This window comes from Monodon monoceros, unplaced genomic scaffold (assembly GCF_005190385.1).
Source record: "Monodon monoceros isolate NGI ecotype Baffin Bay Population unplaced genomic scaffold, NGI_Narwhal_1 Super_Scaffold_16, whole genome shotgun sequence".
NCBI classification, from domain to species: Eukaryota; Metazoa; Chordata; class Mammalia; order Artiodactyla; family Monodontidae; genus Monodon; species Monodon monoceros.
In genome coordinates this window covers 19734178-19750841 of record NW_021703772.1, presented here as the reverse complement: position 1 = coordinate 19750841, position 16664 = coordinate 19734178, and the positions used below count along the sequence as shown (strand labels likewise).

Here is a 16664-nt window from a genome sequence, read left to right as displayed (position 1 = left end):
TCGGTGAGTCTGCTCAGCTCAACTCGAGTCCGCTGGGGCTGGAAAACGTGAGAGATGGGCCTAGCTCAGGCCTGGAAGTCCACACGGTGAGAGGCCAGCCAGGGAACAGAGACAACGGCTGCACTGGCCACCTCAGTCCCAAGCTTTGCTGAGCCCAAGGGCGCCTTAGGGCTCCTGCGGGCCAAGGGGAGAGATCCAGCCCAGGGCTGCCTCAGATCCTGTCCTAGAGGGCCACCTGGAGGGCTGAAACACCTCCACAGGAGGAGGTGGAGGGAGTGAGGGATGCTCGGGCTGAGGAAAGGGTGAGCCTCTGACAGATCTGCAGTCACCCACCCGAAGGAAACAGTGAGAAGAGACTCTTGGGGAGTTCAAGCGGGGGGGGGGGGGGCGCTCCAAAACATCCACGGAAGTGCTGCAGGAGGAAACAGTCACCCGGAACCTTCCACTGTCAAAGAGCTCAGATGTCATATCATCCGTGCCTGTGTCTCCACCTAACAGGGGTGCAGGCAAGTAAAAATGTTCCCATCCTTTCTCTCCTTCCTCTCTTCCCATCAGTCAGGGAAACAGAGAGAAAACCTACAGAAACGACCCCCACCCCCTCCCATCCACAGCTGAAGCAAGGTAGGGGCAGACAAGGGGGAAGAACTAATTCTGGATGAAGCACCAAGTTCACCAAGTTCACTCTGGGCGTCTTTATTACTGCCCAGAGGCTCTTGTATAACATTACCTAAGTGTGACTAGAAAAGGCACGGGACTCACCCTAATGTCATTCGGGCGCAGGGGAAGCTTTAAAACCACATCCTAACAAGTTCTGCTTGGTCAGCCTAATGGTTACAAAACAGTAGCCACCTATGGGCATTTGGGGAGGAGTAACCAAGAGAACATATACAGGGTAAGAACACAAGGCTAGCTATCATCTAGTCATTACCTTTGTCATCATCACTGTCATCATTAGGGTTGTAGAGCTGGAAGTTTCCTTGCAAATCAACTCCCCTCAATTCCCTGATAAGGAAAACTGAGAGCCAGAGAGGGAAAGTAACTTTTCCAAAGTCACACAGCAAGTTGGTGTCAGAGGCAAGTCTCCTGACTTCCAAGACTGGAGCTCCCAGAACAGAACCAGCTACAGACAGTTCCCAGAGAGTAGAGGGACCAGGAGAATATGGGTTTTTTTCTTAAGAAGAGAGGGCTTGTATACATTCAAAATCACACCTCTATCTTCTTTCCTCCAGCACTTCAATAATAATAATAGTAGACACAAATTATTGCCAGCATAGTACACACCAGGCACTTACTTTTCACATTGCACATACGTTACCTCATTGAGCCTTAACAACAATCCTGGAAGGGAAGTACTGTTATTGTACTGATTTTACAGGTAAGGCATCAGAGAGGCAAAGTGACCTGACCAAGGAACACAATTATAAACCACAGAGCTTGGAACCAGATCTTCTGATTCTCAATTCCACAGTCTTAATCCCTAGAGTAGACATCAGTCTGTTCAACGATATTTCTACTTTCTTCCACACACAAATTCCCTGCCCCCTCTGAAGTTAAGCATGGATGTGTGACAGGTTTTGGCCAATGAAATGTGAGCAGAAGGAAAGTGTGTCATGTCCAGACAGAAGCAGTGTGCAAGTCACAGTGTCCTCTGCCTACTTCAGCAGCAGTGGCGGATGCACCTATGCCATGAAGCCACCATCAGCCTGGAGGAAGTAAGATGAACAAAGACCCCTGTCAATCCACACTGGACAGGCAGCGTGGGCAAGCAATACACTTTTGTTGGTTAAGCCACTGAGAATCTGGGGCTGTTTGTTATGCAGCATAACGAAGCCCCTCCTGACTGATACAGCCACTGAGCAATGCTGCTTCCCACTACAAGCTCAAGAGAGGGAAGCTAAGTCCATCTTAGCTCCTCACAAGTCACAAAAAGGAGTAATGAGCTCAAAGAAATGGAAAGAATTGCTACTCCAACTTCCTCATTTTACAGGAAATAAAAAAGATCTAAAGAAAAGGAGTTACCAAGGACACCCAAATCCAAATCTCCTGCCTCCCAGACCAGCGTGTGTCTGAGTCTGTCTGTCTCTCCATGTCTCTCACCTGTTTCTCTCTCCTCACTCTCTGCCTGTTTGTGTGTCTCTCTCCCTTCCTCTTTCCTTTCTCTCAAAAGAAAAAAAATATCAGAGAATCCTTGGACAAGCCCAGCTCATGAGAAGTTACCACAGGCTAGGGACTCCTGGCTACCATCAGGGAGGCTCTTCTCCAGCTCAGACAAAAGAACATGAAGAGGAGGTGGGTGTCCTACAGAGCTGGAATCTCTCCCCCAAGGAAGGGGATTCCTCTCCTCACAGAGCCTGAGGGTGAGAGGCTTGGGCACAAAACCAAGCCTCCTTGTCACCAGCCCCTGGCTCTGATGGGGCTGCCCACAGAAACAAAAGAAGGGCTGCCGGGCATCCTGCAGGGGGTGGTTATTAGTCCCCTTGCCATCTTCAGCCAGGCCAGCAGACTTGTCATTTCTCCCTTCATTACTCCTTTTGGCTCTGAGCAATCTGCTGCTTTATCCAGCCTCAGCCCCTATTCCCCCATCCTCTTTTAAGTCTTGAGAAACTCTAATCAACTCAGTGTCCAAGGAGGTTGGGGAAAGGTGGGGGGGAGTGGGTGGGCAATGAGATAATTCAGGCCTGGTCAACCTGTGGGCTTCTCAGAATCGGAAGGCAGCCCACACCCCCTTAGTCTCGCACTTGCTTCCGGGAAGGCTTGCCCTGGAACACTCTGGAGGAATTTGGAGACAGCTCCGTGCAGCATAGGCAAAAACACAGCCCTGCTCCCACCCACAGGGAGCTGGGATCTGGGCATGGGGCTTCATTACTCAGGCCAAAGAGCTAATGGGGCTTCTGGAGGCTGTGAAATGTGGTGCCAGCCAGAGCGCTGAGCTGGCAGGCTCCAGACCAAACTGGAGAAAGGCAGAGAGGAGGAGGCTGGTGGGGGACCAGACTGTTCTCCCCTCCACCCACCCTGGACCTTCTCTTACTCCTCACTCAGGACCAAGACTCCAGGCATCCAACTACAGGCAACCCAGAAAACTCCTTCCTGGGTGTTATGGGCTGAATTGTGTCCCCACTCCCAAAATTCATATGTTGAAGTCCTAACCCCCAGTACCTCAGAATGTGACTGTACTTGGAGATAGGGCCTTTAAAGAGGTGATTAAGTTAAAATTAGATCATAAGGGTCGGCCCTAATCCAATATGGCTGATGTCCTTAAGGGAAGAGGAGGTGAGGACGCAGACACACACAGAGGGAAGACCATGTGAAGACACAAAGAGGAGACGGCCGTCAACAAGCCAAGGAGTGAGGCCTCAGGAGAAACCAACCCTGCCCACACCTTGATCTCAGACTTCTGGCCTCCAGAGCTGTGAGAAAATAAATGTCTATTGTTTACGGCAAACAGTCTGTGGTACTTTGCAGTGGCCACCCAAGCAGACTACGACATCAGTCTCTTCGTCATCAGGCTCACGACAGGGTTCTGCTCCCAAAGTAAGGAGTCCCCGAAATGACAGGCACTTATCCTATGCTCCCCGGCCACCTGTCCCAAGGCCTGGAAACTTCTCTGCTCAGAAGGTTCTTCATTGGATTCTTCACCTTTCATCACCTCCCCCTCCTTCTGGCTTAAGTGCAGGGGAGCCAAAATGGTCCCAAGCAGCCACAGTCACTGCAGCCTAGGTCCACCACGCAGAGGCACACTCTCCTTCTATTTCTGGCTTGACTTCCTGGCCCCATCCTCCAGGGAAATGGGCTACCCTGTGGAGCAGTGAGCATCCCGTCATCTAAGGTGAGGAGCCAGGGGTGGGAGGGATTTGGAGCTGACACCTGAATTCACACGCCAGCCTTACTCTGATCTCCTGACCCCGGGCTAGATCGCTGACCTCCCTACATGCGGTATGGTCATCACGTAATGGGGCTGCAACAGGGTGAGCTGAGATCATGAAAGGAGGGTTCCACTTGTAGGGATGTCCCCCTCTTTGACAGGCCCCTTCCCCTCTCGAGCCTCAGTTTCCTCTCTACAGCGGGAGGGTGTGAGATGGGCTCTGTGACCTGGGGGGGCCGGCCTGCAGAGATCAGAAGTCCCCACATGTTTTCTTCCTTCATTTTGCTGCTGAGATTGACGGGGGACACCCTGAAGGGAAGGAAGAGCATGCTGAGTGCCACGGGTCTGCACACCTTGAACTGGAAACCTGCACGAGGGTTCAGAGGGTAGGGATGCAGGCAGTGAGGAAGGGGTTAAACACAGAGCAATTCCTGACATGGAAGGTAAAGTCAGGGTCACCTGGAGGGCTTCCCAGAGGAGCGGAGCTCTGACCCCAGCGCCGACCGCCTCTCACTTCAGGGAGAGCCGAGGTGGGGCCCAGGCCAGAGATGACCTTTGTCCCCAAGAGCTGGGCTCGGTGCCCCCGCCCACCACTCTGAGTCACCCGGTGGACTCCAGAGGGACTGGCCCACTCCTCCTAAACCCGCCCCTGGTGGGCCTGAAATAGCAGAGGCGGGCAGCTTCCAGAAATGGCCTCACCTCACCTCCAATACACCACCCTGCCCGTATTTTGAGAGGCCAGCCCCTCACCAGAGGCAGTCCTACATGAGCAGCCCCTCCTGTGTATGGCGGGGGGGGGGGGGGGGGGACAGGGGGACATCAGGGATGTGCCTCAGCTGTTCCCGGCACCGCAGCCCTGCTGGGTACCTGCCACAGGGTACTGCACTCCGTGCCTCACCACGTATAAGCCCCCCGCCCATACTGAGAGGCAGGGCAGGGGAGATCTGGACGACTGTCCAGTGGTGAGAAGTGGGGGGCAGAGCGAGCAGACCCTCACCCAAGCTCAGCGGGACCCAGGTACTGCCACAGGACCAGACACCCAGGACAGACCCTTGGGGACGACGGCCAGCTGAGGACGCTATAGCAGTTAGCACCGGGGTTCCACATCAGATCCGCTCTTTACTAGCGAGGTTACCTTGGGAAGGTCACTTAACCCCTCTGTGCCCCAGTCCCCCATCCAGGCATAATAACAGTGCCCACCTCACAACGTGGCTGCAAGTGTTAGATGAGATGGAGGCTATCGAGTGCTTGGCATCGTAACCGGCGCGTGGAAAAGCCCGAGCTGGCTCCCAAGGCCAAGAGGCCTCCTCCCGAGCCCTGTCAGCAGACCCCTGAGATCGTGGTCACTACCGACGTGACAGAGACTCACGAGGGAACACAGCAGGCAGCCCCTCTGCAGCTCCCGCTCCCCGAAAGGTGCTCGAAATGATTTGTCAACCAAATCCCCATGTTACAACAGAGTCAACGGAGGCCCCAAGAGGATGGCATCTTGGCAGAGGATTTGAACCCGGATAGTTTGGCTCCAGAGGCCACAGTCCTAACCACAGTACAAACTACCTCTCATGAAAATTGCTACAGTAACCCAATCACGTGAGTACCGTCACCATCCCGTTTGCAGATAAGGAAATGAAGACGACAGGAAGGCGTGATCATTTGACCAAGGGCACACAGCTGCAGACGGGAGACTCCACAGTGTGGACCAGGCAGTTGGGCTCTAAAGCACACGTGCTCGAGCGCTCTAGCACCTCAGGGTCATCCTGCCTCTCCTGGTCCAGGGCCTCCCCAGGCACCACACTGCAGCCCACAAGGCCATCCCCCAGCCCGAGGGCAGCTCCAGCAAATGGCCAAACCACCGCCCAGGCTCCAGCGTGGACCATCTCCTGAGCACCCCAGAGTCTTGGGGGTTAGGGGCCCTTATCCCAGCTAACACGTGTGGAAACTGGAGCACAGTGACTTGCCCGCAACTAGGGGAACAGACAGAGGCCTCGGGCTTCCCTCTCGTGAACCAGAGAATTAGCCAGAAGAAAATGCATTTACCTCTGGGCCCCAGAATCTAGAGCCTTTTAGAAGTGCTCCAGCCAGGAGAAGCAGGGTGAGGATAACATCACCGCTCCTGCCCCGGGGCCACCCCACTGACTCTCCTGTCCCTGTGGGGGATGCAGCCCAGTGACAGTGGGGAGTACACAGCGGGACAGGCTGGGTCTGCCCGGGTGACCGCTCCAGCCGCCCAGCTCTGGGCCCGGGCCAGCCAGCAAGAGAAGAGGACGGCAGGGCTGTGAGCTGCTGCCTTCCCTTCCCACCCTTGGGCGCAGGGCCAGTGTCTCAGCCTCCAGACAGGAGCCCCTCTGTCCCTACGGGACGAGCTGACCTTTAACTGGCCAAAAGATCCTACTGGTTCCATTCCTCTGCCTGGGAGAGCAGATCGGAGGAGAGAGGAGGGCGGGCAAGGGGGAGGGAGAGGAGCCCGGGGCCCCCCTCTCCCCTTCCTTCCTCCCCCTTCCCTGCCTCTGGTCCCAGCCTCCTGATCAGTCCGCCTGCTTCCTTCCCTCGCGGCTGACTGTGTCCCAAGCCCCATCCTTCCCGCAGCCCCTCCTTTCCCCTTAATTGTTTTACCTTTTGTTTGCCTAGCACTTTATAGTTTACTAAATGTTTTTACATTTATCATCGCATTGAATCCACACCAGGGAGAGATGGAGAGACATTGAAAATTCCTTCCAATTGCCAAGTGTTCTTGTTAAAAATGCAAACATCCCCAGAACGATGAAGAATTAGGCTGGCAGCCACCGGTACCTCAGGACTGATTCATTTCATCCTCTGCCTTCTCCCCAGCTCCAGGGCACAAGGGGACGTGGCTGGAGCAGGAAGGGGAGCGCTTTGGCGGGGGGGGGGGGGGGCAGCCTCAGCACAGTAGGGAGGGCCCCGGTGGAGTGTCTAGGCCCCTGGAGGGGTGGGGGAGAAGTGCGGGAACTAGGTAGGGAGAGGACAAACTTGCACCACTGCAACACTGCACATGAACTTCTCCCATCAAACCCTAAATTCTAGCCTAAGCATCGCCCTCATCCCACCCCCTCTGAACTGCATTGCTCATTCTGGTGTCTCTAAGGTCAGAGGGAGAATCTTTATACAGGAAAAGGCCTAAAAGACTTTCAGCGTGGAGTCTTTTGGATTTTTATCCAAAACCTTGGAGGTGGAGACCAGGGTGAGGGTCCCTGGTCTACCTAATCCAGCTCTGCCACATGGCCCAGGGTCCCCACCCCAGGACAAGCTTCAGCTGGGAGGAGAAGCACAGAGGCTGGGTGCTGGTGTCCTTGAAAGGACATATCCTGGCCATGGGAGTAAATCAAGAGATGCTTCCTTCTGGGCCGGGGGGCGGACGCAGGTCTCAGTTACCCCAGCTGAAAACTGATGGGGGATGGGCCAACGATCCTGAGGTCCTCCCAGCTTCCACATTCCGTGATCCTGGGACCAAATCAGGGTAACAAGCCTGTGGCCAAACTCCAGACAGGGCGTCTCAAGAGTTCCTGAGCTCCAGACATGCTCATTCTCAGAGGCCCCGCCCTGCATCCCATCACACATACTCATAAATCAACCACATAAATCAACAGAACGCATACATAACTCTCAGGAGTTGAACTGAGCTGTGGATGACCATTTGACATTATGTTAGGTTTTGTTGCTAAATTAAACAAATATTAATTTCAATTCTGCTGCTTTCTTTTCAAATTTTGGAGCCGACCAGTTTGTTTCCAGCTCACAAACATTTTCATTGGCTGTTGATGAAAGCTTATGGATCCTAAATGCTGTGTCTACCTTCCCAGTGCTCTGACCCCAGAGAACTCGGGCAGGGAGCCTGGAGAAATCCAACAACGGGGTTAAAAGAAATCTAACAAACGCTGTATTTTAAGCACAGGAGGGTATCTCAAGCTCCACGAAGGCCACTTCCTCCAAGGAGCCCTCCCAGACCACTCTACCTCTCAAGAATCCATCCTCTGCCAATCTCAGAGCATTCACTGCCTATGGGACTCATTCGGCACCAAGGATACACCCTTGTATGGCTCTTTTGCTTCATTCTTTAGCTCATTCCTGTTTTGTTTTATCTTCCCCCACTGAACTGTGAGCTCTCAGAGGTGCTTTGGACCTCTCCTCTGCACCTCCCCTCCCTTTGAACCCAGTATGGTGTCATAGCAAACCGAGAGAGCCGAGGCCATGTGAGCAGGGGCTGTGCAGTCGCAGAGGGGCTGGAAGCCACTGGTCCCACCTACCCTCCATGCCATCATCTTGATGCCCGTTGAAGTTGTCATAGGAATCCCAGCGGATGAGGGGGTCGGAGGTGTTATAGTCCACAGACACGCTTGGCCCGTTCTCCAGGTGTTCCATGCCTTAGAAAATGGGAAAGGCGGAGACAACCGTGAAGAGAAAAGAAAAAACCGATCAGCAGCTGGAAAAACAGAGGAAACCAACAAGTTCCCTAAGGATGCTCCCTAAGGGATTTCTCATTTTCTTGACCATGGTGAGGCAGGACCACTCGCTTAAGTTGGATGGAGGACCCAGGAGTCTGGTTTCTTGCATTCTTGAAAAGGTTCACACCAGGTCATAAGGGTAAATGAGGACAGCAGCACTGAGCAACAAAGACCCTTTAGAAGAAAGCTGGGGGACCCGCTGGCTGGGTGGCTGCCTCTTTCTGTTCTGTGTCCCAGGGACCCCTGGGACAGTGCCAAGAGTCCAGAGAGTCTGGCCCTGGAGTCAGGGGGAAGTGCAGGAGAGGCCTGTGATGGGCCGCACGGGGTCACGGACAGCAGGCAAATCACAGCCTTGACGTTGAGAGGACACAGGTCATCCCAGCCATCCCCCTGCCCTTCCACTTAAGATGCTTGCCACTGCAGGCAGAAATCTGAGGAGAGAGGCAGAATCTCTCCTACACATCCAGAGAAAGCCCAGGATGCAAGTCAGGCCTTCTGGGTGAGTTACCTTCCTGACCCAGCAGTCCTTTCTTTAGTCTGCCCAGAGTCCCTCTGCTGTAACCTGACTTCACCTCTTCCTATTCTGTTCCCAAATAAGATGAAGAACAACTGGTCCCCACATACAACCAGTCTAACGGCTTAAAGGCTATTATTAAATTGGCCTTCTCATCTTCAGGTTGAATCACCTCAGTTCTCATAAATACTTATCGTACATCCAGCACCTTTGAGAGTCCCCTTGGCCACTCCCTCTAGCCACCATAGCCTTCAGTCTCTGAATATAATAGGATGATGACCTAATGGGGCCAGAATAGTTTATCCAACCCAGCGCCTCTCTGTCTACTTTTTTATTTTTATTATCCAGAGATTAAGTCACTGGTTCATGTTTAGCTGGGGGTCCACTATGATACCCAGATCTTTTACTGCTGGCCTGACTCTCAACCACAGGTAACTTGATATTTGTAGAGCAGATCAGTGGGAAAATGGTTGAGGTGGGGCAGGGCAGAGTGGCGGGAAGGGAATGAATCAATGGATTCTAACTTGGCATTTACCTTGAATTTTCTCTGGTCCATAAGAAAACACAAATTCAACTTTGCCATATTCTGGAAATCGATCATCTGAAAAAAGGAGAAGGAAAAACAAAAATGGGCAACTGATTCCCAAAAGAGGACTACACAAAAAGTTTTCTTCTAGAAAAGTTTAAAGTAATACATGTATACATGGTTGATAATATAATAAGTAGTATACATAATGACATTAAGTCTCCCACCCACCCTAGCCCTGTCTTACCTGTCTGAGGTAACCATTTCTTAGCATTTCTATTTCTTGTTCTACGAGCAGTCACCTCTAAGACCCTAAATAATAGCCACAGTTTTTATGCCACTATTTCTAGATATGTCAGTTTTAAATAATCTTCACTGATTCACCACTATGAAGATGAACAATTTGGATCACTTATAGTATTCCCACCTCCCTTCTTAAATCTGGTTTATTATTATTATTACTATGACTACTGTTATCATTATTAGTTCACCCTTCTGATTACCTCTGAAACTTTCAATACGACGGTTAAGCCTCTATTTCTTGATCTGTCCATTTCCGATGGTGCCCTGATTCCCTCCATGGAGGAGGAGGAAGTTTGGGCCCCTCCCTTCTCCCACCTCTCCGCAACTCTACGTTTATTTTGTCAGCTATTCTCTTACTTTCTTTGTTAAGACTGATGACATTTACATTCTCTTCTGCAATTATAACAGCATCTTCTGCTTTTGCTCCTGGCTCCGGTACAGGGAAACCTCATCATAGAAACATCCTTCTCCTGCATGAGCCAGACCACACTGGGGGATCAGGCCTCTCCTCCTCACAGCCCCAGCCCCACGCTCTGATCTCTGCCTGAGCCCAATGTGCACACAGATCACCATTCACTGCTTGCAGGAAGGGAAGTTACAGCAGGGGTGGTGTCGGCTCCCTGGAGCACCCATCATGCCTGTGTATATCTCCATCACCGCAAGCATCACTTCATAGAATCATGTCTGTTTGTGTCTTTCTCCCATAAGACTGTGAGCTCCCTGAGGGTAGGGCCTGACGTCTTTCTCTTTGTATCACCAGGGTCTAGCGCATGCTTGGCACATACAGACACACAGTGATGCTGGTGGACTTATACATGGACAGATGGATGGATGGGTGGATGGGTGGATGGATGTGGACACGTCCTGGGCCTGAATGTAATACAGATAAAACCTTAAACGGATCGAGGAAAGAAGCAAAGGGAGACAGCTCCCGGAACGCCTCCCTTCCCGTGGGAAAACAGTCACCCTTCACTGCTGCCATAGCCCCTCCATTACTGCTCTCCTATCCTGTGGCCTAATTATTCCTTGCTAGGTCTGCCTCTCTACTCAGCGAGTCCACCTTTGAAGGCATCGTCGAGGTCCTCCTTCCCAAAGACAACCCCCAGGTCATGGATGGCGCAGGTATGGAACTGCACGCGGAAGATGACGTCTCGGGCTGGGCTCCGGAACTTCTTGTGGTAGCACTTCAGCTGGGTGGGAAAGACAGCAGAGCCCATCAGGGGCCGAAGGTGGAAAGTTAGTCCCAAGGGGCCTCCTCATCAGCTCCACGACTAAGCCCCAAACCCAGTGAGGAAAAGGCCACCAACCCCAAACAGGATCTCAGAGCTCTCTGCGGAAACTTCCAGAACAGCAGAGAGTTGACAGCCAGCCTTGCCCTGTGGGGACAAAGCTATCCTCCCAAGAAGTTCCTGTACACCAGTCAGAACGGGCAACGTAGGAGTGGATTTCAATCACAGGAGGAAGGAGTGAAGTTACAATTGAGGGAGTCCTTGTCACCAGCAGGAAGCCCGGAGGTAACAGCTCACACAGAGACGTATGTCCCTGGAGATACTCCAGAACAAGAGGCAAGCCCGGGCGAAGGCACATCCAACACTGAGGCAGGGGATGGACAAGGACCGTCAAGGTTGGAAGGCCTTGCAGGGCCCCTGAGAGCCAAGGACCCCAAGGCTGGTGGCCCACCAGGAGGGACACTCTTGTCCAGAGAGGCAGAAGGGGAGGAGGAAGAGAAAAGGAAGAAAAATTCAACGGCGGTGCGGGGGCTTGAGACAGAGGAGCAGCTTACCAAGATGTCTCCCTTCAAGAGCAGCCCGGGCTCGATGGTGATGCAGATGCTGGTCTGGCTGTCTCCCTGGACGTTGCTATGGGAGCGAGGCAGGCAGAGGGACAGAGGGCTGCTGGGGCGGCCGGGCAGTGCACTTTCTCCCAGCTGCCCCTCTGCCAGGGGGCTATTGTGAAAGCTCGCTGACCCATCCCTCAGCCCTACCCTAGAAGTCCTCCTAGAAAAGGTCCTAGGCAGCCCCCAACCCCGGCCCCCAGCCCCCAGTCCTCAGCCTTGGACCTCCAGCATCCCTGTGGAATACCTACTAGATACCAGAAGTGTAAACAGGTTGCATGGCCTGGTAGATCCGGAGAAATGGCCGACACCCTGTAAGGGAGGGGTGCTATTAGCCAAGACAGCAGAAACAGCGGGAGGAGGAAGGGGGAGAGGAGAGATGAAGGAAGGAAGGATCGGCCAGGAGGAGGAAAGGGAAGAAAGGGGGAAAGGGAAGAAAGGGAAGGAGGAAAAGAGGAAGGAGAAATGGAAAAAGAAAGAGGAAGACATGCTAACTTTTCATTTCAAAGGCATTTTGAGTTTACAAAAACACTACACCGTCCAGCGTCAACTGCCCACAGGCACTGCCAGTATCCAACCCATTTTGCAAATGAATCAACTGGGGCTCAGAGAAATAGGAAGTGGTACAGTTGAGACTCCAAGCCTAAGACTGCAGCTAGCCCGTATTTTTACCCCCCAAGGCTGCCTCCTAAGACAAAGAGATGGAAGACAGGAGGGGAATGGAAGCTAGAGGGCTCGGGCAAGTACCTCCTTTAGACTCAAAGTTGGGGATGCCGTGCATGATCACGTGGTGCAGAAACAAGGGCTTGTTGTTCATTTTGATGGAGCCAGAGAGCAGGCCGCTGAAATAATGCACGTACCTGGAGCAGGGAGAAGGGCAGCTTCAGCCAGGGAGGCCTCTGCTGGAGCAGAGCCATTCTGTTCTCTTTTCCCCCCGGCATATTGCCCTAGGTTGCCCTGCCAACAGCCCCCCCCCCACCACCAACCCCCAGGCCTCCTGGCAGGTGGGGTCTCCATCCTTGCTGCCGGTAGCCCCAGGAACACGAACAGGTACTACTACATCTGGAGTGGGATCCAGCCAAACCTCCCACTTGGGGTTCTCTGGCGCCTCCTGGTGGTCAATGTGGCCATCTCTTTCCTGCTTCACTCCCGGCCCAGGAACCTCCTGCTGGACCAAATGCCCTCCCACACATCCCTGACAGGCATCATTTAGCTGTTCACTACCGCACAAGGCAGGGTGATCAACCATCAGACAGCTCTGACAGCCTTACACCGAGCCCAAACCAACTTTGCATTTGTACCCACAGGCCCCAGTTCTGCTCCCACAAGACCCACCAACCACATGACAATCCAGCAAATAGTAAGAGCTTAGTGATTCTAGTCCTTCATTTTTTTATATCACGCTGAAGGGTACAAAATTCCTCTGTACCATATTTGATATTAGAGGATATCTAACTTCCACTAAGTATTCCTATCTCTAGGGTCAACATGCCCCAATTCCCTTAACAAAGATCTCGTTGGAAGAATGGAAGGAATAAGCCATCCCCACTCCTTCTAGAAGAGAGGGAAAATTAGGTCCAGAAAGGGTCATCAGCCTCCCAAAGGCACACTGCAAGAGCACACAAAGGTGGGAGGAGAGCAGGTGGGAGGAGAAGGGAAGCAGTCTCACTCCAGTGCATCTACTAGGAGAGGCCAATCCTTTTGGTTGGTGTGTCCTCCTTTTCTGACTGGCCAGAGGACACCAAGCTGGGTCAGCTGGACCAATCAGAATGCATTCTGATTTGAGGCCAGTGAGACCAGAACGCTCACAACCATGACAATGGTCCCGTCCCGTCTTTTGGCTCCTTGGCCCACCTCCAGGCCTGTGGGCCTCTGTCCCTGGGCTGGGGTGGGGCCACCTTGGACTATCCCAGCAAGATAATCTGATGGGCAGCACGAGCTCCTATTCAGGCCCCTGCCCAGCCCCCAGCCCCGTTGCTCAAACCGGAAACCTGGAATGGCGGGTTCCTATCAGATCTTCTGATCGTGCCAACAGGATGTGTCTGTGTGCTGGGGACAATGAGCCCGGGGTGGGGTGACAATGAATGGGGGAGCTGCAGGCAAAGCCCCTCCCTCCCTCTCCCCCTGCCCTCCTCTCCTCCAGCTGCTCCAATCCCTGCAAGCGACACTGACAAGAAGGCGGGAAAGTGGCAAGGAATGCCACTTTCCCAGCAGCTGCACTTCCACATCTGGGCACAGACGGAATTACCCACCCATGAGCACATGCGGTTGCAGATACGAGCTGCACAGCAGATACAGATAATGTAAACACGGACACACACACACACACACACACACACCCTGACGGCATGCTACGTAAGCACACATTGAGCACGGTGGAATCCCTGAACAATCCTGGTCCTGAGAGGTAACACTAATCCCCATTCTCCAGGCTTTCTGCTTCAGAAATGTGACAGCTCTGCCCTCTCTCTCCAAGCCACATTGTGCCATCGCAACATCGTGCTCCTCTATTTGAACCTCTTATCTTTCCAGGTCAAGGGCCAGACTCATGACCAAGGCCACCAGCCACAGGTAGCAAGTCAGGATCTTAAATAATACTTCTTTCCTCCCTGAGACTTCTTCCCTGGAAAGACTCTCACTGATCCACAGCTGCTGTGTCTGGCAGCCTAGTCAGAATTTTCTGCACATAAAGACATTCCGTTTCTGATCTCTGACCCAGAGGCTGGCTACCAGCTGTCCTGTGCCAGTTGTAAGGCGCTGGTTGCCTGAGGACTCACTCACTTCTGCTTGGGCTTCCTGCTACAATGGTGGAAACAGTCCCCAGTGGTGCCGGCACATTTTAGCCAGGCAAGGTAGGGGTGACGGGGTGTGAGTTGGGGACCCCCGGCATGGAGAGGCTGAAAAGCTCCAGGATCTGTAGCTAGGGGGTCCTGCTTGCCCAGTCAGTGTTCCGAAGGGATAGAAAAGTCAGTGAGACATTTTGGCCTTTATACTTGCTGTTCCCTCTACCTGGACCCTTTACCCCAGACCTTTACTTAGATGTTTCCTTCTCCCTTCTCAGACCTCACCTCACATGTTATCTTCTCAGGAAGGTCAGCACACTGGAATCAGCCCCTCACGTCCACCCCTGTCATTCTCTAGCCCGTCGTGTTCTGTTTTGGGTTTTTTCCCCATCAAAGCACTTACCACTGTCTGAAATGACCTTGAAGGTTTATTTACTTGTGTAATGTCCATCTTTCCCAATACAATGTCAGCTCACTAAGGGCAAAAGACTCTGTCCTGTCCAACTAGATACCTCCAGCACTTGGAACATACTAGAGTACCTAAAATCTGCCAAATGAATGAAGGAATCCATCCCTGTCCTGATTCCTGCCTGGGCTGTTGGGGATCACATGGGTGAGAGACCGTTGTAAAATTTTAAAGCTCTCACAGCAGAAGGTGACCCTTATCACGAACATCTGTGACCTCCTCAGGGCAGGTGGCAGTGACATCAGCCTCCTGTAGACCCATCAAAACACGGAAGCAGCCCTGCTGCCAGGACCAAGAAAGGCACTGCCTTCTTATACAAGCTGTCTTCCTGTACCTCCCCCACTGCTGCCCCTGCTGCTCTCTGGCACCAACCTCAGGAGCCAACTGCCATGCACCACTGTGAGCACACACAGCTGCTCACGGCTTCACCCATGTCCCTGAGCTCCCACCCCTGCAGGCTGGCACCTGAACATGCATGCTTGGTACACCCCCACCATAGGTACACGAGGCTAGTTCCCACATGCAGCGAGCACACACACGCACACACACACACACACATGCACTGGGCCGAGAGCCCTGGAGACCTACCTCCTCTGGGATGGCTGGCCAATGGGTACAATCTTATCCTCGTAGAACCGCTTCATTGCAAAGCGGTCCAGGGCCTGGTCAGCACTGTGGGGAGAGACAGGTGGTCAGAGGAGTCAACCTCCACGGGTCCCTTGTCCACCCAGCCCTGCTTCCCAGACCCGCAGAGCCCTCCGGCCACTCTGTCCTGAGATGCCTTCAGGAAAGGGCTGCCCCAGCATCTCTCCATCCTGTGTGCTGCACTGCTTAGCACACGGGCCTTGGAGCCAGGCAGCCTGGGAGCCCATCTCAAACTCATCACTGGCTTAGTGGCCCTGCAACTTAGGGCAGGTTACTTAACCTTCCTGGACTTGATTGTTCTTTCCTGTCAAATGAGGTGATAACCGTGCCTTCCTTGAAGGCTGTTGTGGCAATTGAGTGAGATGACATGTATAAAGAGCTTGGCACATGTGGGCACACAGTAGGTGCACAGGAAATGTTGACCATTATGCAAAGATCAAGCTGGGTCAGGTTTCTTAAAGTCATAAAACTACCTGCAAGCCCTTCATAGAGCATTCTACCCATCCTCAAAGAGATCATTTTTTAAAGAGACAGATCACATAGCTTCTCTATTCTTGACTCTCCAACGAGGTCCCATCCCTCTCAGAATAAACCCCAAAGTCCTTATCAAGGGTACAAGGCCCCCGGGCTCCGCCTCCTCCCAGCTTCACTTCCCACTCTTCATCCCCTCACTCACTTGGCTCTCCAAACACGCCAGCCCCTCGAATTCCCACTGCTGGCCTTTGTCCTTCCCTCTTCTCTGCCTGGAAGGTCCCCTGCCACCACCCACCCCCGCCCCCACGGACTGTATAGGACTCAGTTCTTCCCCCCTCTCGCCACTTAATTCTGCTCAAATATCACCTCCTCAAGAGGCCTCCTTTCCCCACCGTCTTGCTCTAGTCTCCATCCTTCAAAGTACTCATCACCTGCTCTTACTGATGTGTTCGTTTACTCATTTCACATTCAGGAGGGCAGTGACTGCCTGGCTTTGCCCACTGCTCTACTTCCAGCACCTAGAGCCGCCTGCACAGTGGCTGTTCCATAACTGTCGTCAAATGACTAAATGAATGGAGGAATTCCTCCGCCTCTCTGAAAATCCAAATCAGAATGAGAATCATCCATTGGTTGTTTCCTGTTCTTGATGCAAAACACCTAAGTGGGAAGATGCCCCTGCTGGCCAGAAGCAGGGGAATAGATGAGAAACCTTCCAGATGGCTCTGTTGGACCCAGATGTGATCCAGTATTTCTTTGTGACTCCCTCTCTGCTCACTCAGGTAAACAGAAGGCAGTTG

General features: G+C 52.9%; 1 protein-coding gene across 7 annotated transcripts in view; it reads right to left on the bottom strand.

Moving 5' to 3' along the window:
• The window catches only part of TNS1 (tensin 1), a 196948-nt gene that overhangs the window by 71771 nt on the left and 108513 nt on the right, over positions 1–16664 (bottom strand). For all 7 annotated transcript variants that reach the window (XM_029224920.1, XM_029224924.1, XM_029224926.1 and 4 more), the window contains 7 exons: positions 15337–15420; positions 12247–12359; positions 11751–11811; positions 11449–11524; positions 10726–10855; positions 9372–9437; positions 8125–8241 (listed from right to left, as the gene is read on the bottom strand). In XM_029224920.1, coding sequence (XP_029080753.1) covers positions 8125–8241; positions 9372–9437; positions 10726–10855; positions 11449–11524; positions 11751–11811; positions 12247–12359; positions 15337–15420 — 647 coding nt within the window. The remainder of the gene's footprint in view (positions 1–8124; positions 8242–9371; positions 9438–10725; positions 10856–11448; positions 11525–11750; positions 11812–12246; positions 12360–15336; positions 15421–16664) is intronic.